Here is a 25,262-nt window from a genome sequence, read left to right on the forward strand (position 1 = left end):
GCCTAGCCCATCCACCAAATGGTTCCCAGCTGCCTAAAGGAAACAATTCAAACAAAAGAAAAAAGTCAAAACCAAAGCAAAAGAAGCAAACAAAACTGATTAAAAGAAACAAATGAAATTATGCCAATAAAAACAGCAGCAGGTGGATCTATGAAAACAGAAAACACAATTAGTAAAACTACTAAATTAGTTTTTCCATTACAAGTTCCTGTTTCCACTCACCACCCTGAGTAAAACCAAGCCAGGAGGAGGAAGAGTACAGAGTGCAGCCAGTCACCACCACCAACTCAGAATCAGCCAGCGGAGAAGAAAATCAGCAGGTGTCTTTTATAGGTACCTGCTGATTAGCAGGGAGGGGCCAACCTGAGCCACATGACACTCATGTGTGCTCACCACCACACAAACACAAACCAGTTTACCACCTTCCCAGACTAACGTGTGAACTGGTTTTGTCCCAAACACAAACCAGTTTACCACCTTCCCAGACTAACGTGTGAACTGGTTTTGTCCCAAACACAAACCAGTTTACCACCTTCCCAGTCTAACGTGTGAACTGGTTTTGTTCCAAACACAAACCAGTTTACCACCTTCCCAGACTAACGTGTGAACTGGTTTTGTTCCAAACACAAACCAGTTTACCACCTTCCCAGACTAACGTGTGAACTGGTTTTGTCCCAAACACAAACCAGTTTACCACCTTCCCAGACTAACGTGTGAACTGGTTTTGTCCCAAACACAAACCAGTTTACCACCTTCCCAGACTAACGTGTGAACTGGTTTTGTCCCAAACACAAACCAGTTTACCACCTTCCCAGACTAACGTGTGAACTGGTTTTGTCCCAAACACAAACCAGTTTACCACCTTCCCAGACTAACGTGTGAACTGGTTTTGTCCCAAACACAAACCAGTTTACCACCTTCCCAGACTAACGTGTGAACTGGTTTTGTCCCAAACACAAACCAGTTTACCACCTTCCCAGACTAACGTGTGAACTGGTTTTGTCCCAAACACAAATCAGTTTACAACGTTCCCAGACTAACGTGTGAACTGGTTTTGTCCCAAACACAAACCAGTTTACCACGTTCCCAGACTAACGTGTGAACTGGTTTTGTTCCAAACACAAACCAGTTTACCACCTTCCCAGACTAACGTGTGAACTGGTTTTGTCCCAAACACAAACCAGTTTACCACCTTCCCAGACTAACGTGTGAACTGGTTTTGTTCCAAACACAAACCAGTTTACCACCTTCCCAGACTAACGTGTGAACTGGTTTTGTCCCAAACACAAACCAGTTTACCACCTTCCCAGACTAACGTGTGAACTGGTTTTGTTCCAAACACAAACCAGTTTACCACGTTCCCAGACTAACGTGTGAACTGGTTTTGTCCCAAACACAAACCAGTTTACCACCTTCCCAGACTAACGTGTGAACTGGTTTTGTTCCAAAACAAACCAGTTTACAACGTTCCCAGACTAACGTGTGAGCTGGTTTTGTCCCAAACACAAACCAGTTTACCACGTTCCCAGACTAACGTGTGAGCTGGTTTTGTCCCAAACACAAACCAGTTTACCACCTTCCCAGACTAACGTGTGAACTGGTTTTGTCCCAAACACAAACCAGTTTACCACCTTCCCAGACTAACGTGTGAACTGGTTTTGTCCCAAACACAAACCAGTTTACCACCTTCCCAGACTAACGTGTGAACTGGTTTTGTCCCAAACACAAACCAGTTTACCACCTTCCCAGACTAACGTGTGAACTGGTTTTGTCCCAAACACAAACCAGTTTACCACCTTCCCAGACTAACGTGTGAACTGGTTTTGTTCCAAACACAAACCAGTTTACCACCTTCCCAGACTAACGTGTGAACTGGTTTTGTCCTAAACACAAACCAGTTTACCACCTTCCCAGACTAACGTGTGAACTGGTTTTGTCCCAAACACAAACCAGTTTACCACCTTTCCAGACTAACGTGTGAACTGGTTTTGTCCCAAACACAAACCAGTTTACCACCTTCCCAGACTAACGTGTGAACTGGTTTTGTTCCAAACACAAACCAGTTTACCACCTTCCCAGACTAACGTGTGAACTGGTTTTGTTCCAAACAAACCAGTTTACAACGTTCCCAGACTAACGTGTGAACTGGTTTTGTCCCAAACACAAACCAGTTTACCACCTTCCCAGACTAACGTGTGAACTGGTTTTGTCCCAAACACAAACCAGTTTACCACCTTCCCAGACTAACGTGTGAACTGGTTTTGTCCCAAACAAACCAGTTTACAACGTTCCCAGACTAACGTGTGAACTGGTTTTGTCCCAAACACAAACCAGTTTACCACCTTCCCAGACTAACGTGTGAACTGGTTTTGTCCCAAACACAAACCAGTTTACAACGTTCCCAGACTAACGTGTGAACTGGTTTTGTCCCAAACACAAACCAGTTTACCACCTTCCCAGACTAACGTGTGAACTGGTTTTGTTCCAAACACAAACCAGTTTACCACCTTCCCAGACTAACGTGTGAACTGGTTTTGTCCCAAACACAAACCAGTTTACCACCTTCCCAGACTAACGTGTGAACTGGTTTTGTCCCAAACACAAACCAGTTTACCACCTTCCCAGACTAACGTGTGAACTGGTTTTGTCCCAAACACAAACCAGTTTACCACCTTCCCAGACTAACGTGTGAACTGGTTTTGTTCCAAACACAAACCAGTTTACCACCTTCCCAGACTAACGTGTGAACTGGTTTTGTCCCAAACACAAACCAGTTTACCACCTTCCCAGACTAACGTGTGAACTGGTTTTGTTCCAAACACAAACCAGTTTACCACCTTCCCAGACTAACGTGTGAACTGGTTTTGTCCCAAACACAAACCAGTTTACCACCTTCCCAGACTAACGTGTGAACTGGTTTTGTCCCAAACACAAACCAGTTTACCACCTTCCCAGACTAACGTGTGAACTGGTTTTGTCCCAAACACAAACCAGTTTACCACCTTCCCAGACTAACGTGTGAACTGGTTTTGTCCCAAACACAAACCAGTTTACCACCTTCCCAGACTAACGTGTGAACTGGTTTTGTCCCAAACACAAACCAGTTTACCACCTTCCCAGACTAACGTGTGAACTGGTTTTGTTCCAAACACAAACCAGTTTACCACCTTCCCAGACTAACGTGTGAACTGGTTTTGTCCCAAACACAAACCAGTTTACCACCTTCCCAGACTAACGTGTGAACTGGTTTTGTCCCAAACACAAACCAGTTTACCACCTTCCCAGACTAACGTGTGAACTGGTTTTGTCCCAAACACAAACCAGTTTACCACCTTCCCAGACTAACGTGTGAACTGGTTTTGTCCCAAACACAAACCAGTTTACCACCTTCCCAGACTAACGTGTGAACTGGTTTTGTCCCAAACACAAACCAGTTTACCACCTTCCCAGACTAACGTGTGAACTGGTTTTGTCCCAAACAAACCAGTTTACAACGTTCCCAGACTAACGTGTGAACTGGTTTTGTCCCAAACACAAACCAGTTTACCACCTTCCCAGACTAACGTGTGAACTGGTTTTGTCCCAAACACAAACCAGTTTACCACCTTCCCAGACTAACGTGTGAACTGGTTTTGTCCCAAACACAAACCAGTTTACCACCTTCCCAGACTAACGTGTGAACTGGTTTTGTCCCAAACACAAACCAGTTTACCACCTTCCCAGACTAACGTGTGAACTGGTTTTGTTCCAAACAAACCAGTTTACAACGTTCCCAGACTAACGTGTGAACTGGTTTTGTCCCAAACACAAACCAGTTTACCACCTTCCCAGACTAACGTGTGAACTGGTTTTGTCCCAAACACAAACCAGTTTACCACCTTCCCAGACTAACGTGTGAACTGGTTTTGTCCCAAACACAAACCAGTTTACCACGTTCCCAGACTAACGTGTGAACTGGTTTTGTTCCAAACACAAACCAGTTTACAACGTTCCCAGACTAACGTGTGAACTGGTTTTGTCCCAAACACAAACCAGTTTACCACCTTCCCAGACTAACGTGTGAACTGGTTTTGTCCCAAACACAAACCAGTTTACCACCTTCCCAGACTAACGTGTGAACTGGTTTTGTTCCAAACACAAACCAGTTTACCACCTTCCCAGACTAACGTGTGAACTGGTTTTGTTCCAAACACAAACCAGTTTACCACGTTCCCAGACTAACGTGTGAACTGGTTTTGTCCCAAACACAAACCAGTTTACCACCTTCCCAGACTAAAGTGTGAACTGGTTTTGTTCCAAACACAAACCAGTTTACCACGTTCCCAGACTAACGTGTGAACTGGTTTTGTCCCAAACACAAACCAGTTTACCAAGTTCCCAGTCTAACGTGTGAACTGGTTTTGTTCCAAACACAAACCGGTTTACCACGTTCCCAGACTAACGTGTGAACTGGTTTTGTCCCAAACACAAACCGGTTTACCACCTTCCCAGACTAACGTGTGAACTGGTTTTGTCCCAAACACAAACCGGTTTACCACCTTCCCAGTCTAACGTGTTAACTGGTTTTGTCCCAAACACAAACCGGTTTACCACCTTCCCAGACTAACGTGTGAACTGGTTTTGTTCCAAACACAAACCGGTTTACCACCTTCCCAGACTAACGTGTGAACTGGTTTTGTCCCAAACACAAACCGGTTTACCACCTTCCCAGACTAACGTGTGAACTGGTTTTGTTCCAAACACAAACCGGTTTACCACCTTCCCAGACTAACGTGTGAACTGGTTTTGTCCCAAACACAAACCAGTTTACCACCTTCCCAGACTAACGTGTGAACTGGTTTTGTTCCAAACACAAACCAGTTTACCACCTTCCCAGACTAACGTGTGAACTGGTTTTGTCCCAAACACAAACCAGTTTACCACCTTCCCAGACTAACGTGTGAACTGGTTTTGTCCCAAACACAAACCAGTTTACCACCTTCCCAGACTAACGTGTGAACTGGTTTTGTTCCAAACACAAACCAGTTTACCACCTTCCCAGACTAACGTGTGAACTGGTTTTGTCCCAAACACAAATCAGTTTACCACCTTCCCAGACTAACGTGTGAACTGGTTTTGTTCCAAACACAAACCAGTTTACCACCTTCCCAGACTAACGTGTGAACTGGTTTTGTCCCAAACACAAACCAGTTTACCACCTTCCCAGACTAAGGTGTGAACTGGTTTTGTCCCAAACACAAACCAGTTTACCACCTTCCCAGACTAAGGTGTGAACTGGTTTTGTCCCAAACACAAACCAGTTTACCACCTTCCCAGACTAAGGTGTGAACTGGTTTTGTCCCAAACACAAACCAGTTTACCACCTTCCCAGACTAACGTGTGAACTGGTTTTGTCCCAAACACAAACCGGTTTACCACCTTCCCAGACTAACGTGTGAACTGGTTTTGTCCCAAACACAAACCGGTTTACCACCTTCCCAGACTAACGTGTGAACTGGTTTTGTCCCAAACACAAACCGGTTTACCACCTTCCCAGACTAACGTGTGAACTGGTTTTGTCCCAAACACAAACCAGTTTACCACCTTCCCAGACTAACGTGTGAACTGGTTTTGTCCCAAACACAAACCAGTTTACCACCTTCCCAGACTAACGTGTGAACTGGTTTTGTCCCAAACAAACCAGTTTACAACGTTCCCAGACTAACGTGTGAACTGGTTTTGTCCCAAACACAAACCAGTTTACCACCTTCCCAGACTAACGTGTGAACTGGTTTTGTCCCAAACACAAACCAGTTTACCACCTTCCCAGACTAACGTGTGAACTGGTTTTGTCCCAAACACAAACCAGTTTACCACCTTCCCAGACTAACGTGTGAACTGGTTTTGTCCCAAACACAAACCAGTTTACCACCTTCCCAGACTAACGTGTGAACTGGTTTTGTTCCAAACAAACCAGTTTACAACGTTCCCAGACTAACGTGTGAACTGGTTTTGTCCCAAACACAAACCAGTTTACCACCTTCCCAGACTAACGTGTGAACTGGTTTTGTCCCAAACACAAACCAGTTTACCACCTTCCCAGACTAACGTGTGAACTGGTTTTGTCCCAAACACAAACCAGTTTACCACGTTCCCAGACTAACGTGTGAACTGGTTTTGTTCCAAACACAAACCAGTTTACCACCTTCCCAGACTAACGTGTGAACTGGTTTTGTTCCAAACACAAACCAGTTTACCACGTTCCCAGACTAACGTGTGAACTGGTTTTGTCCCAAACACAAACCAGTTTACCACCTTCCCAGACTAAAGTGTGAACTGGTTTTGTTCCAAACACAAACCAGTTTACCACGTTCCCAGACTAACGTGTGAACTGGTTTTGTCCCAAACACAAACCAGTTTACCAAGTTCCCAGTCTAACGTGTGAACTGGTTTTGTTCCAAACACAAACCGGTTTACCACGTTCCCAGACTAACGTGTGAACTGGTTTTGTCCCAAACACAAACCGGTTTACCACCTTCCCAGACTAACGTGTGAACTGGTTTTGTCCCAAACACAAACCGGTTTACCACCTTCCCAGTCTAACGTGTTAACTGGTTTTGTCCCAAACACAAACCGGTTTACCACCTTCCCAGACTAACGTGTGAACTGGTTTTGTTCCAAACACAAACCGGTTTACCACCTTCCCAGACTAACGTGTGAACTGGTTTTGTCCCAAACACAAACCGGTTTACCACCTTCCCAGACTAACGTGTGAACTGGTTTTGTCCCAAACACAAACCGGTTTACCACCTTCCCAGACTAACGTGTGAACTGGTTTTGTCCCAAACACAAACCAGTTTACCACCTTCCCAGACTAACGTGTGAACTGGTTTTGTCCCAAACACAAACCAGTTTACAACGTTCCCAGACTAACGTGTGAACTGGTTTTGTCCCAAACACAAACCAGTTTACCACCTTCCCAGACTAACGTGTGAACTGGTTTTGTCCCAAACACAAACCAGTTTACCACCTTCCCAGACTAACGTGTGAACTGGTTTTGTTCCAAACACAAACCAGTTTACCACCTTCCCAGACTAACGTGTGAACTGGTTTTGTTCCAAACACAAACCAGTTTACCACCTTCCCAGACTAACGTGTGAACTGGTTTTGTCCCAAACACAAACCAGTTTACCACCTTCCCAGACTAACGTGTGAACTGGTTTTGTCCCAAACACAAACCAGTTTACCACCTTCCCAGACTAACGTGTGAACTGGTTTTGTTCCAAACAAACCAGTTTACAACGTTCCCAGACTAACGTGTGAACTGGTTTTGTCCCAAACACAAACCAGTTTACCACCTTCCCAGACTAACGTGTGAACTGGTTTTGTCCCAAACACAAACCAGTTTACCACCTTCCCAGACTAACGTGTGAACTGGTTTTGTCCCAAACACAAACCAGTTTACCACGTTCCCAGACTAACGTGTGAACTGGTTTTGTTCCAAACACAAACCAGTTTACCACCTTCCCAGACTAACGTGTGAACTGGTTTTGTTCCAAACACAAACCAGTTTACCACGTTCCCAGACTAACGTGTGAACTGGTTTTGTCCCAAACACAAACCAGTTTACCACCTTCCCAGACTAAAGTGTGAACTGGTTTTGTTCCAAACACAAACCAGTTTACCACGTTCCCAGACTAACGTGTGAACTGGTTTTGTCCCAAACACAAACCAGTTTACCAAGTTCCCAGTCTAACGTGTGAACTGGTTTTGTTCCAAACACAAACCGGTTTACCACGTTCCCAGACTAACGTGTGAACTGGTTTTGTCCCAAACACAAACCGGTTTACCACCTTCCCAGACTAACGTGTGAACTGGTTTTGTCCCAAACACAAACCGGTTTACCACCTTCCCAGTCTAACGTGTTAACTGGTTTTGTCCCAAACACAAACCGGTTTACCACCTTCCCAGACTAACGTGTGAACTGGTTTTGTTCCAAACACAAACCGGTTTACCACCTTCCCAGACTAACGTGTGAACTGGTTTTGTCCCAAACACAAACCGGTTTACCACCTTCCCAGACTAACGTGTGAACTGGTTTTGTCCCAAACACAAACCGGTTTACCACCTTCCCAGACTAACGTGTGAACTGGTTTTGTCCCAAACACAAACCAGTTTACCACCTTCCCAGACTAACGTGTGAACTGGTTTTGTCCCAAACACAAACCAGTTTACAACGTTCCCAGACTAACGTGTGAACTGGTTTTGTCCCAAACACAAACCAGTTTACCACCTTCCCAGACTAACGTGTGAACTGGTTTTGTCCCAAACACAAACCAGTTTACCACCTTCCCAGACTAACGTGTGAACTGGTTTTGTTCCAAACACAAACCAGTTTACCACCTTCCCAGACTAACGTGTGAACTGGTTTTGTTCCAAACACAAACCAGTTTACCACCTTCCCAGACTAACGTGTGAACTGGTTTTGTCCCAAACACAAACCAGTTTACCACCTTCCCAGACTAACGTGTGAACTGGTTTTGTCCCAAACACAAACCAGTTTACCACCTTCCCAGACTAACGTGTGAACTGGTTTTGTTCCAAACACAAACCAGTTTACCACCTTCCCAGACTAACGTGTGAACTGGTTTTGTCCCAAACACAAATCAGTTTACCACCTTCCCAGACTAACGTGTGAACTGGTTTTGTTCCAAACACAAACCAGTTTACCACCTTCCCAGACTAACGTGTGAACTGGTTTTGTCCCAAACACAAACCAGTTTACCACCTTCCCAGACTAAGGTGTGAACTGGTTTTGTCCCAAACACAAACCAGTTTACCACCTTCCCAGACTAAGGTGTGAACTGGTTTTGTCCCAAACACAAACCAGTTTACCACCTTCCCAGACTAACGTGTGAACTGGTTTTGTCCCAAACACAAACCAGTTTACCACCTTCCCAGACTAACGTGTGAACTGGTTTTGTCCCAAACACAAACCAGTTTACCACCTTCCCAGACTAACGTGTGAACTGGTTTTGTCCCAAACACAAACCAGTTTACCACCTTCCCAGACTAACGTGTGAACTGGTTTTGTCCCAAACACAAACCGGTTTACCACCTTCCCAGACTAACGTGTGAACTGGTTTTGTCCCAAACACAAACCAGTTTACCACCTTCCCAGACTAACGTGTGAACTGGTTTTGTCCCAAACAAACCAGTTTACAACGTTCCCAGACTAACGTTTGAACTGGTTTTGTCCCAAACACAAACCAGTTTACCACCTTCCCAGACTAACGTGTGAACTGGTTTTGTCCCAAACACAAACCAGTTTACCACCTTCCCAGACTAACGTGTGAACTGGTTTTGTCCCAAACAAACCAGTTTACAACGTTCCCAGACTAACGTGTGAACTGGTTTTGTCCCAAACACAAACCAGTTTACCACCTTCCCAGACTAACGTGTGAACTGGTTTTGTCCCAAACACAAACCGGTTTACCACCTTCCCAGACTAACGTGTGAACTGGTTTTGTCCCAAACACAAACCAGTTTACCACCTTCCCAGACTAACGTGTGAACTGGTTTTGTCCCAAACAAACCAGTTTACAACGTTCCCAGACTAACGTTTGAACTGGTTTTGTCCCAAACACAAACCAGTTTACCACCTTCCCAGACTAACGTGTGAACTGGTTTTGTTCCAAACACAAACCAGTTTACCACCTTCCCAGACTAACGTGTGAACTGGTTTTGTCCCAAACACAAACCAGTTTACCACCTTCCCAGACTAACGTGTGAACTGGTTTTGTTCCAAACACAAACCAGTTTACCACCTTCCCAGACTAACGTGTGAACTGGTTTTGTCCCAAACACAAACCAGTTTACCACCTTCCCAGACTAACGTGTGAACTGGTTTTGTTCCAAACACAAACCAGTTTACCACGTTCCCAGACTAACGTGTGAACTGGTTTTGTCCCAAACACAAACCAGTTTACCACCTTCCCAGACTAACGTGTGAACTGGTTTTGTTCCAAACACAAACCAGTTTACCACGTTCCCAGACTAACGTGTGAACTGGTTTTGTCCCAAACACAAACCAGTTTACCACGTTCCCAGACTAACGTGTGAACTGGTTTTGTTCCAAACAAACCAGTTTACAACGTTCCCAGACTAACGTGTGAACTGGTTTTGTCCCAAACACAAACCAGTTTACCACCTTCCCAGACTAACGTGTGAACTGGTTTTGTCCCAAACACAAACCAGTTTACCACCTTCCCAGACTAACGTGTGAACTGGTTTTGTCCCAAACACAAACCAGTTTACCACGTTCCCAGACTAACGTGTGAACTGGTTTTGTCCCAAACACAAACCAGTTTACCACCTTCCCAGACTAACGTGTGAACTGGTTTTGTCCCAAACACAAACCAGTTTACCACCTTCCCAGACTAACGTGTGAACTGGTTTTGTTCCAAACAAACCAGTTTACAACGTTCCCAGACTAACGTGTGAACTGGTTTTGTCCCAAACACAAACCAGTTTATCACCTTCCCAGACTAACGTGTGAACTGGTTTTGTCCCAAACACAAACCAGTTTACCACCTTCCCAGACTAACGTGTGAACTGGTTTTGTCCCAAACACAAACCAGTTTACCACCTTCCCAGACTAACGTGTGAACTGGTTTTGTTCCAAACAAACCAGTTTACCACCTTCCCAGACTAACGTGTGAACTGGTTTTGTCCCAAACACAAACCAGTTTACCACCTTCCCAGACTAACGTGTGAACTGGTTTTGTCCCAAACACAAACCAGTTTACCACCTTCCCAGACTAACGTGTGAACTGGTTTTGTCCCAAACACAAACCAGTTTACCACCTTCCCAGACTAACGTGTGAACTGGTTTTGTTCCAAACAAACCAGTTTACAACGTTCCCAGACTAACGTGTGAACTGGTTTTGTCCCAAACACAAACCAGTTTATCACCTTCCCAGACTAACGTGTGAACTGGTTTTGTCCCAAACACAAACCAGTTTACCACCTTCCCAGACTAACGTGTGAACTGGTTTTGTCCCAAACACAAACCAGTTTACCACCTTCCCAGACTAACGTGTGAACTGGTTTTGTTCCAAACAAACCAGTTTACCACCTTCCCAGACTAACGTGTGAACTGGTTTTGTCCCAAACACAAACCAGTTTACCACCTTCCCAGACTAACGTGTGAACTGGTTTTGTCCCAAACACAAACCAGTTTACCACCTTCCCAGACTAACGTGTGAACTGGTTTTGTCCCAAACACAAACCAGTTTACCACCTTCCCAGACTAACGTGTGAACTGGTTTTGTCCCAAACACAAACCAGTTTACCACCTTCCCAGACTAACGTGTGAACTGGTTTTGTTCCAAACAAACCAGTTTACAACGTTCCCAGACTAACGTGTGAACTGGTTTTGTCCCAAACACAAACCAGTTTACCACCTTCCCAGACTAACGTGTGAACTGGTTTTGTCCCAAACACAAACCAGTTTACCACCTTCCCAGACTAACGTGTGAACTGGTTTTGTCCCAAACACAAACCAGTTTACCACGTTCCCAGACTAACGTGTGAACTGGTTTTGTCCCAAACACAAACCAGTTTACCACCTTCCCAGACTAACGTGTGAACTGGTTTTGTCCCAAACACAAACCAGTTTACCACCTTCCCAGACTAACGTGTGAACTGGTTTTGTTCCAAACAAACCAGTTTACAACGTTCCCAGACTAACGTGTGAACTGGTTTTGTCCCAAACACAAACCAGTTTATCACCTTCCCAGACTAACGTGTGAACTGGTTTTGTCCCAAACACAAACCAGTTTACCACCTTCCCAGACTAACGTGTGAACTGGTTTTGTCCCAAACACAAACCAGTTTACCACCTTCCCAGACTAACGTGTGAACTGGTTTTGTTCCAAACAAACCAGTTTACCACCTTCCCAGACTAACGTGTGAACTGGTTTTGTCCCAAACACAAACCAGTTTACCACCTTCCCAGACTAACGTGTGAACTGGTTTTGTCCCAAACACAAACCAGTTTACCACCTTCCCAGACTAACGTGTGAACTGGTTTTGTCCCAAACACAAACCAGTTTACCACCTTCCCAGACTAACGTGTGAACTGGTTTTGTTCCAAACACAAACCAGTTTACCACGTTCCCAGACTAACGTGTGAACTGGTTTTGTCCCAAACACAAACCAGTTTACCACCTTCCCAGACTAACGTGTGAACTGGTTTTGTTCCAAACAAACCAGTTTACCACCTTCCCAGACTAACGTGTGAACTGGTTTTGTCCCAAACACAAACCAGTTTACCACCTTCCCAGACTAACGTGTGAACTGGTTTTGTCCCAAACACAAACCAGTTTACCACCTTCCCAGACTAACGTGTGAACTGGTTTTGTCCCAAACACAAACCAGTTTACCACCTTCCCAGACTAACGTGTGAACTGGTTTTGTCCCAAACACAAACCAGTTTACCACCTTCCCAGACTAACGTGTGAACTGGTTTTGTCCAAAACACAAACCAGTTTACCACCTTCCCAGACTAACGTGTGAACTGGTTTTGTCCCAAACACAAACCAGTTTACCACCTTCCCAGACTAACGTGTGAACTGGTTTTGTTCCAAACACAAATCAGTTTACCACCTTCCCAGACTAACGTGTGAACTGGTTTTGTCCCAAACACAAACCAGTTTACCACGTTCCCAGACTAACGTGTGAACTGGTTTTGTCCCAAACACAAACCAGTTTACAACGTTCCCAGACTAACGTGTGAACTGGTTTTGTCCCAAACACAAACCAGTTTACCACCTTCCCAGACTAACGTGTGAACTGGTTTTGTTCCAAACACAAACCAGTTTACCACCTTCCCAGACTAACGTGTGAACTGGTTTTGTCCCAAACACAAACCAGTTTACCACCTTCCCAGACTAACGTGTGAACTGGTTTTGTTCCAAACACAAACCAGTTTACCACCTTCCCAGACTAACGTGTGAACTGGTTTTGTCCCAAACACAAACCAGTTTACCACGTTCTCAGACTAACGTGTGAACTGGTTTTGTTCCAAACAAACCAGTTTACAACGTTCCCAGACTAACGTGTGAACTGGTTTTGTCCCAAACACAAACCAGTTTACCACCTTCCCAGACTAACGTGTGAACTGGTTTTGTCCCAAACACAAACCAGTTTACCACCTTCCCAGACTAACGTGTGAACTGGTTTTGTCCCAAACACAAACCAGTTTACCACCTTCCCAGACTAACGTGTGAACTGGTTTTGTCCCAAACACAAACCAGTTTACCACCTTCCCAGACTAACGTGTGAACTGGTTTTGTCCCAAACACAAACCAGTTTACCACCTTCCCAGACTAACGTGTGAACTGGTTTTGTCCCAAACACAAACCAGTTTACCACCTTCCCAGACTAACGTGTGAACTGGTTTTGTCCCAAACACAAACCAGTTTACCACCTTCCCAGACTAACGTGTGAACTGGTTTTGTCCCAAACACAAACCAGTTTACCACCTTCCCAGACTAACGTGTGAACTGGTTTTGTTCCAAACACAAACCAGTTTACCACCTTCCCAGACTAACGTGTGAACTGGTTTTGTCCAAAACACAAACCAGTTTACCACCTTCCCAGACTAACGTGTGAACTGGTTTTGTTCCAAACAAACCAGTTTACAACGTTCCCAGACTAACGTGTGAACTGGTTTTGTCCCAAACACAAACCAGTTTACCACCTTCCCAGACTAACGTGTGAACTGGTTTTGTCCCAAACACAAACCAGTTTACCACCTTCCCAGACTAACGTGTGAACTGGTTTTGTCCCAAACACAAACCAGTTTACCACCTTCCCAGACTAACGTGTGAACTGGTTTTGTCCCAAACACAAACCAGTTTACCACCTTCCCAGACTAACGTGTGAACTGGTTTTGTCCCAAACACAAACCAGTTTACCACCTTCCCAGACTAACGTGTGAACTGGTTTTGTCCCAAACACAAACCAGTTTACCACCTTCCCAGACTAACGTGTGAACTGGTTTTGTTCCAAACAAACCAGTTTACAACGTTCCCAGACTAACGTGTGAACTGGTTTTGTTCCAAACAAACCAGTTTACAACGTTCCCAGACTAACGTGTGAACTGGTTTTGTCCCAAACACAAACCAGTTTACCACCTTCCCAGACTAACGTGTGAACTGGTTTTGTCCCAAACACAAACCAGTTTACCACCTTCCCAGACTAACGTGTGAACTGGTTTTGTCCCAAACACAAACCAGTTTACCACCTTCCCAGACTAACGTGTGAACTGGTTTTGTCCCAAACACAAACCAGTTTACCACCTTCCCAGACTAACGTGTGAACTGGTTTTGTCCCAAACACAAACCAGTTTACCACCTTCCCAGACTAACGTGTGAACTGGTTTTGTCCCAAACACAAACCAGTTTACCACCTTCCCAGACTAACGTGTGAACTGGTTTTGTTCCAAACAAACCAGTTTACAACGTTCCCAGACTAACGTGTGAACTGGTTTTGTCCCAAACACAAACCAGTTTACCACCTTCCCAGACTAACGTGTGAACTGGTTTTGTCCCAAACACAAACCAGTTTACCACCTTCCCAGACTAAGGTGTGAACTGGTTTTGTCCCAAACACAAACCAGTTTACCACCTTCCCAGACTAACGTGTGAACTGGTTTTGTTCCAAACACAAACCAGTTTACCACCTTCCCAGACTAACGTGTGAACTGGTTTTGTCCCAAACACAAACCAGTTTACCACCTTCCCAGACTAACGTGTGAACTGGTTTTGTCCCAAACACAAACCAGTTTACCACCTTCCCAGACTAACGTGTGAACTGGTTTTGTCCCAAACACAAACCAGTTTACCACCTTCCCAGACTAACGTGTGAACTGGTTTTGTCCCAAACACAAACCAGTTTACCACCTTCCCAGACTAACGTGTGAACTGGTTTTGTCCCAAACACAAACCAGTTTACCACCTTCCCAGACTAACGTGTGAACTGGTTTTGTTCCAAACACAAACCAGTTTACCACCTTCCCAGACTAACGTGTGAACTGGTTTTGTCCCAAACACAAACCAGTTTACCACCTTCCCAGACTAACGTGTGAACTGGTTTTGTCCCAAACACAAACCAGTTTACCACCTTCCCAGACTAACGTGTGAACTGGTTTTGTTCCAAACACAAACCAGTTTACCACCTTCCCAGACTAACGTGTGAACTGGTTTTGTCCCAAACACAAACCAGTTTACCACCTTCCCAGACTAACGTGTGAACTGGTTTTGTCCCAAACACAAACCAGTTTACCACCTTCCCAGACTAACGTGTGAACTGGTTTTGTCCCAAACACAAACCAGTTTACCACCTTCCCAGACTAACGTGTGAACTGGTTTTGTCCCAAACACAAACCAGTTTACCACCTTCCCAGACTAACGTGTGAACTGGTTTTGTCCCAAACACAAACCAGTTTACCACCTTCCCAGACTAACGTGTGAACTGGTTTTGTCCCAAACACAAACCAGTTTACCACCTTCCCAGACTAACGTGTGAACTGGTTTTGTTCCAAACACAAACCAGTTTACCACCTTCCCAGACTAACGTGTGAACTGGTTTTGTCCCAAACACAAACCAGTTTACAACGTTCCCAGACTAACGTGTGAACTGGTTTTGTCCCAAACACAAACCAGTTTACCACCTTCCCAGACTAACGTGTGAACTGGTTTTGTCCCAAACACAAACCAGTTTACCACCTTCCCAGACTAACGTGTGAACTGGTTTTGTCCCAAACACAAACCAGTTTACCACCTTCCCAGACTAACGTGTGAACTGGTTTTGTCCCAAACACAAACCAGGACTTCATGTCTCAGATTTTAATCGTTGCTTCATTAAAGCTAAAAACCAAATCCCGTTGTGTTCTGTGGCGAAGCGGCAACAGGCCTGACTCGACTTAACATCGTCACCTTTTCTGTCGAACACCCAGAGGTAAGACTGACGTCACGTAATTCAACACATTCATGATGATGCAGGCAGATTCTTTTTTTTTAAATTTACACACAACCCAATAAATGTAATAATACATGTGTTCATTTTTTTCATGAAGTATAATATATATGGAAGCAGCAGTGTGTGTGTGTGTGTGTGTGTGTGTGTGTGTGTGTGTGTGTGTCTCCCTGCCTTCCACTTCCCCACTCCCATTGTCAGGTGGCCGAGGCATGATAAAACATGAAATAAATAAATTAAAAACAGGTACAACTGTTCCAAGCCACTTTGGTCCTTTTAAAAATCAGGGAGAACAGAGTCAACCACACTAAACCTTAAAATAGTAAAAACCAGTTTATTAAAAACCAGATAAAAAGAAAGAAATGTTAAAAACCCATCCTCCTACCCAGTCCTCTGAAATGTCCACGGTGTGACTTGGGGTGGTCCTCCTCTCTGCGGCGACGTATTCCTTCACACAGCGGCACCACGTCCCATGACCTTCAGAGAGGAGCAACTGGGAGTCCACAATCCCAAGAGGGGAACCCTCCTGCTTGGCCCTGCAGCCAGCTTCGCCCTCTGGACCCTAAACTTGGCCATTATACTCACGCTTGGCCAGGAATATCCAGATGCCCAGGACCGAGTAGCTGCGCCATAGGATCCAGACTGGCGACTGCACTTCAGGCTCCTGCTCTCCTGCCGCCAAGCCGTTGGTGGGATCCATCTCAGCGGCTCCCTCAGCAGTTCCTTACTCGATTGTTGACATCATCTTCTTCCTCCATCTTTCAGGAGCGTTCTCTCCAACCGTGTCTCTCCCTCTTTTCCTTCTCTTCCTTCTTTTTCTCTCCGCATGTCACACTTGTTACCCCACTTCAAACTGTCTGCTGCCGGGACATTCACCGGTGTTTGTGTTTAACAATTGGGTTGACAGGCCTCAAGGGGTGTTAGTATCACAGCAATCAACTGTTAAAACAATGGCATGCAATAAAAACACTGACCAAAAAACATGCCTTTTTAACCCCCGTCACACCATCTCACTCCCTTCCATCTCCCCCAATCTTTTCTGTTGACACACACCAAGTGGCAACCTCCAGCGGTTAAAAGTGAAGCTAAAACCTGCAGTTCCCCCTTCATCCACTAGGGGCTCCATAACAAATCCCCAAAGACTCCCATGTTAAAAAGATCAACTTCACAGCAGGAATAAACATGTTTCCAGCAGGAATAAACATGTTTACAGCAGAAATAAACATGTTTCCAGCAGGAATAAACATGTTTACAGCAGAAATAAACATGTTTCCAGCAGGAATAAACATGTTTACAGCAGAAATAAACATGTTTACTGCAGGAATAAACATGTTTACAGCAGAAATAAACATGTTTACTGCAGGAATAAACATGTTTACAGCAGGAATAAACATGTTTACAGCACTTGTTCCTACGCCTGCTGCCTGGAATCTGGGTGTCATGGTGGATGACCAGCTGACCTTTAAGGTCCATGTTGCTTCGGTTGCCCGTTCCTGCCGATATGCTCTCCACAACATCAAGAGAATCAGACGTACCTGACAGAACACACGACTCAGCTTCTGGTTCAGGTTCTGGTCATCTCACACATGGATTACTGCAGTTCCCTACTGGCAGGTCTGCCTGCGTGCTGTTAAACCTCTGCAGATGATCCAGAACGCAGCACGTCTGGTTTTCAACCACTCCAAACAATCTCATGCCACTCCGCGGCTAATCGCTCTTCACTGGCTTCCAGTCGCAGCACAGATCAAATTCAAAGCTTTGCTTCTGGCTTACAAAACAATAACTCAAACGTCTCCCGTCTACCTTCACGCCCTAATCCAGACCTACACTCCCTCTCCACAGCTACGTTCCACCAGTGAAAGACGCCTCGTTTTACCACCACAATGTGGGACTAAATCACCAGCCAGACTCTTTTCCTCTGTTGTTCCACGATGGTGGAATGATCTCCCAAACTCTGTCCGCTCTGCAGAGTCCCTGTCTACTTTTAAGACCCAGCTGAAGACTCGGCTCTTCAAGGAGAACTTTAACACTTAGTTTAGCTGTATTTGTTGAAAAGTTGGAGAACTTAGCCCAGTTCTTTGCAACAAACTTTATGATATTGATTCTTTGTATTTTAACATAGGTGGTATTATATGATGGGAAGGGAGTAAACAAACAAACAAAAAAAGCCTGTAGCACTTCATGCAAGGACCTGCATCTAACTGGACAGTCCACCAGCATCTTCCAACAATGTCCTCTACTGTCTGATTTTCTGCTTGTGTTGTTCTCACTCATATGTAAGTCGCTTTGGATAAAAGGGTCTGCTAAATTACTGTAGAATAGAATAGAATAGAATAGAAATAAACATGTTTACAGCAGAAATAAACATGTTTACAGCAGAAATAAACATGTTTACAGCAGGAATAAACATGTTTAGAGTAGACCAAAACATGTTTACAGCAGAAATCCACATGTTTACAGCAGGAATAAACATGTTTACAGCAGAAATAAACATGTTTAGAGTAGAAATAAACATGTTTACATGAAGAATAAACATGTTTACAGCAGAAATAAACATGTTTACAGCAGAAATAAACATGTTTACAGCAGACATAAACATGTTTAGAGTAGAAATAAACATGTTTACATGAAGAATAAACATGTTTACAGCAGAAATAAACATGTTTACATTAAGAATAAACATGTTTACAGCAGAAATAAACATGTTTACATTAAGAATAAACATGTTTACAGCAGGAATAAACATGTTTACAGCAGGAATAAACATGTTTACAGCAGAAATGAACATGTTTACAGCAGAAATAAACATGTTTACAGCAGGAATAAACATGTTCACAGCAGAAATAAACATGTTTAGAGTAGAAATAAAGATGTTTACATTAAGAATAAACATGTTTACAGCAGGAATAAACATGTTTACAGCAGAAATAAACATGTTTAGAGTAGAAATAAACATGTTTACATGAAGAATAAACATGTTTACAGCAGAAATAAACATGTTTACATTAAGAATAAACATGTTTACAGCAGAAATAAACATGTTTACAGCAGGAATAAACATGTTTACAGCCGGTTTTTATTTTTGTAATTTTTGTTCTATAAAACTATTAATCTACAGATCAATTCATGGATCTACATGTAAGTATCAGCCATGTCTTTGTCCCATAGCTGCATGACAAACTGACAGCAAGTCATTAAGGGAGTACCACCCCTTATTCTGTTCCACTTAAAGCACTGATTAGGACTATTGATCTATCTGCTCTTTTTTGTGTGTTTATGTAATGTAATATTTTATTTATGTTTATTTAAGTTGCTCATAAGAGATTATAACCCCCTGGCGTATGTATTCTATGTTCTGTACTCTACTGTTTCATATTGCATAATGTTTGTTTTGTTTTTTTCTTTCTTTTTTTTTTTTTTTTTTTTTAAAAAAAAGCTTCTGCTCCTCTTGGGGAAATTTCAAATTCATAAATCCAAATGGACTGACTGTAAACCCAGCATAAACGTCTTTTAACAAGAGCCTGCACATGACAACACAATACAGAACTGGCAAATCAGAAGGCAACTAAAACCAGATATGTACTTCAATGGAACATTATAATTAACCTGTCTGTTTGTGTGTGTTTTTATTTAGTTTTTTTGTTTGTTTTTTTTGTTTGTGTGTGTGCGTGTGTGTGTGTAGATATGTGACTGTATAGAATGTACCCTGTCGAGATACAATCTTATAACCCTATCATGTTGCTCTACTCCGAATTGTTATTTTAAGTGAAGTTCTACAAGGATGCGCCTTTTTGTTCTGTTTTATTGTTCTGTTTCCTATGTCTAATCATTTGTATACCCATGACACTCAGTTAATGTATAAATACATGTCCTAAAACATTAATAAATAATGAAAACCCGCGGGGGATCGCAGAGCGGATCAACGAGCAGACAGTATAAGTCGAACTCTGCACGCATCGAGCGGCAGCGGAAGTCCGACACACCAAACCAAGAGGCGCGTGCAGCGCTTTGAGGTGAACAGCTGGAGCCGCTGGATGTCCGCGTGGTGGTCGGTGAGGACAGCCGGTGAGGTGAGCCAGGTGGGCTGCCAGCACGGGGGAAGCTATCTGGACCTGGTTGGTTTGTGTGGCTGCGTGACGTAACGGGGTTAGAAAACACGAGAACGACCCGCCACCAGCACGTGATTCCCGCGGACCCACGGCCCCAGGCCCCCAAGCCCACGGTCCCCGCGGACTCCAGGCTCCGCGGACCCCACGGCCCCCGAACCCGCGGACCCCAGGCCCCCGTTCCCCGCGGGCCCCCGGTCCCCACGGACCCCGCGGACCCCAGGCCCACGTTCCCCGCGGTCCCACGGACCCCAGGCCCCCGTTCCCCGCGGGCCCTCGGACCCCGCGGACCCCAGGCCCACGTTCCCCGCGGTCCCACGGACCCCAGGCCCCCGTTCCCCGCGGGCCCGCGGACCCCAGGCCCCCGTGGACCCCAGGCCCCTGTTCCCCGCGGCCCCCAGGCCCCTGTTCTCCACGGTCCCCATGGACCCCGTTCCCCGCGGACCCCAGGCCCCCTGGCCTGCACTGCAAGGCAGGATGTGGACCAGCGGGTCCATGGAGCAGGTTATCGACTCGGTTTATCTAAAAGGAGGCGGAAATACCTTTAAATACATAACAATAATGAACAAATATGATCAATTAAACCTCTGAGCAACGGTCGCCACGGCAACGACTAAAAATCAAACCAAAAAAAGCGGTAGTGGTCCTGTTCTCAAGGCTCAACAGTGCCGGTGACGGATGGTTGATGCTGGTGACGGATGGTTGATGCCGGTGACGGACGGTTGATGCCGGTGACGGACGGTTGATGCCGGTGACGGATGGTTGATGCCGGTGGAGCATGGTAGATGCCGGTGACGGATGGTAGATGCCGGTGACGGATGGTAGATGCCGGTGGCGGATGGTAGATGCCGGTGGCGGATGGTTGATGCCGGTGGCGGATGGTTGATGCCGGTGGAGCATGGTAGATGCCGGTGACGGATGGTAGATGCCGGTGACGGATGGTAGATGCCGGTGGCGGACGGTTGATGCCGGTGACGGATGGTTGATGCCGGTGACGGATGGTTGATGCCGGTGACGGATGGTAGATGCCGGTGGCGGATGGTAGATGCCGGTGACGGATGGTAGATGCCGGTGGCGGATGGTTGATGCCGGTGACGGATGGTTGATGCCGGTGACGGATGGTAGATGCCGGTGGCGGATGGTTGATGCCGGTGACGGATGGTTAATGCCGGTGGCGGATGGTTGATGCCGGTGACGGATGGTTGATGCCGGTGACGGATGGTTGATGCCGGTGGAGCATGGTAGATGCCGGTGACAGATGGTAGATGCCGGTGGAGGATGTTAGATGCCGGTGGCGGATGTTGGATGCTGGTGGCGGATGGTGGATGGTTGATGCCGGTGGAGGATGTTAGATGCTGGTGGCGGATGTTGGATGCCGGTGGCGGATGGTAGATGCCGGTGGCGGATGGTTGATGCCGGTGACGGATGGTTAATGCCGGTGGCGGATGGTTGATGCCGGTGACGGATGGTTGATGCCGGTGACGGATGGTTGATGCCGGTGACGGATGGTTGATGCCGGTGACGGATGGTTGATGCCGGTGGAGCATGGTAGATGCCGGTGACAGATGGTAGATGCCGGTGGAGGATGTTAGATGCCGGTGGCGGATGTTGGATGCTGGTGGCGGATGGTGGATGGTTGATGCCGGTGGAGGATGTTAGATGCCGGTGGCGGATGTTGGATGCCGGTGGCGGATGGTGGATGGTTGATGCCGGTGGATTTTCACTGCCAAAAACTGATTTCAGCTCATATATTGCTATAAGTACTATTTTACTACACATTACTGCAGTTTATTTAAGAGAATCATATTCTACATTTTTGGACTGACTAGTTACGTATATCCACTCCTTTTCTTTTAAGATGGACTATACCTTTAAAGAACAAAGAGCCGTGCATTACACGGTTATAATGCACATGTATTGTCTGAGCCCCCACAGTAAACATTTCATAACAAATGTTTCTGTTTTTACAAAACTTGCTAAATGTGCTGAAGCGCAGGAAGTATTTCATGTTGGCCTCCGTGTACTTTTAATCCTAAACAACCGCTGTCAGGGTGCAGCACCTTTCTCTCATTCGCCTGGTAAAAGCAGCTGGTCTGAGCGCCACTCAGTTGGTTCCAGCGCCGGGTCAGTTCCACCACCGGGTCGGCTCAGACTGCCTGATGGCGGACGGAAACACAGCCACGTCTTGGTGGGGGCGGAGTTCCATGCGCTCCTTAGGGAACGTGGACGTCCGTTCTGCCGGCTTGAAGCAGCATGGTGGTGGTTTTTATTTAGCAGCTCAGAAAGCAGAAGACAGGAAACTCCTCCCATCAATCAGCGCTGCACTGCGGAGGAGATGGAGCCTACCCCAAAGGCAGGGTCCACCTGGACCGGTTGCCAGTCCATCGCAGGCAGACAGACTACTGAACAGGAACGTGCTGAAAAACACTCTTTCTGGACTCCCTGCAGGAGCAGGACGTCTTTCCTGACTGTTTCCCTGCCTCCTTGTGGCAGATTTGTCTTCCTGACAGGGGATGAAGATGTCTCACCTGTCTCAGTCTGACCTGTCTCACCTGTCTGACCTGTCTCAGTCTGACCTGTCTCAGTCTGACCTGTCTCACCTGTCTGACCTGTCTCAGTCTGACCTGTCTCACCTGTCTGACCTGTCTGACCTGTCTCACCTGTCTAGGTCTGACCTGTCTCACCTGTCTCAGTCTGACCTGTCTGACCTGTCTCAGTCTGACCTGTCTCACCTGTCTCAGTCTGACCTGTCTGACCTGTCTCAGTCTGACCTGTCTCAGTCTGACCTGTCTCACCTGTCTGACCTGTCTCAGTCTGACCTGTCTCAGTCTGACCTGTCTCACCTGTCTGACCTGTCTCAGTCTGACCTGTCTCACCTGTCTCACCTGTCTCACCTGTCTCAGTCTGACCTGTCTGACCTGTCTCAGTCTGACCTGTCTCACCTGTCTGACCTGTCTCAGTCTGACCTGTCTGACCTGTCTCACCTGTCTGACCTGTCTCAGTCTGACCTGTCTGACCTGTCTCAGTCTGACCTGTCTGACCTGTCTCAGTCTGACCTGTCTCACCTGTCTGACCTGTCTCAGTCTGACCTGTCTGACCTGTCTCACCTGTCTGACCTGTCTCAGTCTGACCTGTCTGACCTGTCTCAGTCTGACCTGTCTCACCTGTCTGACCTGTCTCAGTCTGACCTGTCTGACCTGTCTGACCTGTCTCAGTCTGACCTGTCTGACCTGTCTCACCTGTCTCAGTCTGACCTGTCTCACCTGTCTCAGTCTGACCTGTCTCACCTGTCTGACCTGTCTCAGTCTGACCTGTCTGACCTGTCTCACCTGTCTCAGTCTGACCTGTCTCACCTGTCTCAGTCTGACCTGTCTCACCTGTCTCAGTCTGACCTGTCTGACCTGTCTCAGTCTGACCTGTCTCACCTGTCTGACCTGTCTCAGTCTGACCTGTCTCACCTGTCTCACCTGTCTCAGTCTGACCTGTCTCACCTGTCTCAGTCTGACCTGTCTCAGTCTGACCTGTCTGACCTGTCTCACCTGTCTCAGTCTGACCTGTCTCACCTGTCTGACCTGTCTCAGTCTGACCTGTCTCACCTGTCTGACCTGTCTCAGTCTGACCTGTCTCAGTCTGACCTGTCTCAGTCTGACCTGTCTGACCTGTCTCAGTCTGACCTGTCTGACCTGTCTCACCTGTCTCAGTCTGACCTGTCTCACCTGTCTCACCTGTCTCAGTCTGACCTGTCTCACCTGTCTGACCTGTCTCAGTCTCACCTGTCTCAGTCTGACCTGTCTCACCTGTCTGACCTGTCTCAGTCTGACCTGTCTCACCTGTCTGACCTGTCTGACCTGTCTCAGTCTGACCTGTCTCACCTGTCTGACCTGTCTCAGTCTGACCTGTCTGACCTGTCTCAGTCTGACCTGTCTCACCTGTCTCAGTCTGACCTGTCTCACCTGTCTCAGTCTGACCTGTCTCACCTGTCTGACCTGTCTCAGTCTGACCTGTCTCACCTGTCTGACCTGTCTCAGTCTCACCTGTCTCAGTCTGACCTGTCTCACCTGTCTGACCTGTCTCAGTCTGACCTGTCTCACCTGTCTGACCTGTCTGACCTGTCTCAGTCTGACCTGTCTCAGTCTGACCTGTCTGACCTGTCTCAGTCTGACCTGTCTCACCTGTCTCAGTCTGACCTGTCTTAGTCTTACCTGTCTCAGCCTGACCTGTCTCACCTGTCTGACCTGTCTCAGTCTGACCTGTCTCACCTGTCTCAGTCTGACCTGTCTTAGTCTTACCTGTCTCAGCCTGACCTGTCTCAGTCTGACCTGTCTCACCTGTCACGTGAGATATCCCAGAGACAACGGCTGGATGGATGTGGAGTGGACCAGGTCTACTTGTTGGGAGCAGGTTGTGTGGACAGCAGCGTGTCTTTGACCTCCTCTGCTTTTCACCGTCTACTGGAAGCACCGATGAATTAACCAGTTAAAGAAAGGTGACAGTTGCTGGTTACAGTGGCTTAAAAAGGTTTTTAGTGTTTGTTTTGTTGTGCTTGTCGGTCTTACTGAACGGTTGGACAGAACTGCGACTGGTCGGTGACGGCGGACAGACATGCCAACAGGCCACGCTAACAGTCCAAGGTGGAGGAACGTGGGTCCGCCGGCGGCTGAACTCACGTCCAGTGTTTACAGCGACTGACCTCGCTTCACCACCAGCCGTCTTCTCCGCACACCTCCAGTTGCAACGGGACCTGATGGAGCCGCTCTGGTGACCGCAGTTGGCCAGAAGCAGTGAGGTGTAGACCTCTGTGTCCTCATCGGTCGCGGTGAACAGCAGTAGTCTGCCGGGGTGGTGTCAGGTGTTCGCGGACGGTGCCGTTGATCTGTTCCGTGTGTCATATGTCTATGATTTCTTCCAGCAGGCTTCACCATGCTGCAGCTCCCCCTGGTGGTGACCACCCAGGTGGACTTGGTTCTGGTTCTGGTGACCCTGCTGGCCTTCTGGACCAGGCTCCGACATCTCAGCTATCCCAATGCCGTGGTGTGAGTGTGTTTGTTTTGTTTACCTGAGCGTCCTGAGGTGTTGTCTGAGGTCCTCACCTGAGCTACGACCAGAGCATGAAAAGTAGAAGCGCATCCCATC

At 46.4% G+C, this 25,262-nt stretch overlaps 1 protein-coding gene across 1 annotated transcript in view; it reads left to right on the forward strand.

Annotated features, from left to right (window-relative positions):
* The first annotated feature begins 19,986 nt into the window (after positions 1–19,986).
* Positions 19,987–25,262, forward strand: part of pomt1 (protein-O-mannosyltransferase 1) — a 54,688-nt gene continuing 49,412 nt past the window's right edge. The window contains exons 1-2 of the mRNA XM_079250930.1: positions 19,987–20,093; positions 25,039–25,162. Coding sequence (XP_079107056.1) covers positions 25,050–25,162 — 113 coding nt within the window. The 5' untranslated portion in view covers positions 19,987–20,093; positions 25,039–25,049. The remainder of the gene's footprint in view (positions 20,094–25,038; positions 25,163–25,262) is intronic.

This window comes from Telmatherina bonti (assembly GCF_933228915.1).
Source record: "Telmatherina bonti genome assembly, chromosome: 13".
Classification (NCBI taxonomy): Eukaryota; Metazoa; Chordata; class Actinopteri; order Atheriniformes; family Telmatherinidae; genus Telmatherina; species Telmatherina bonti.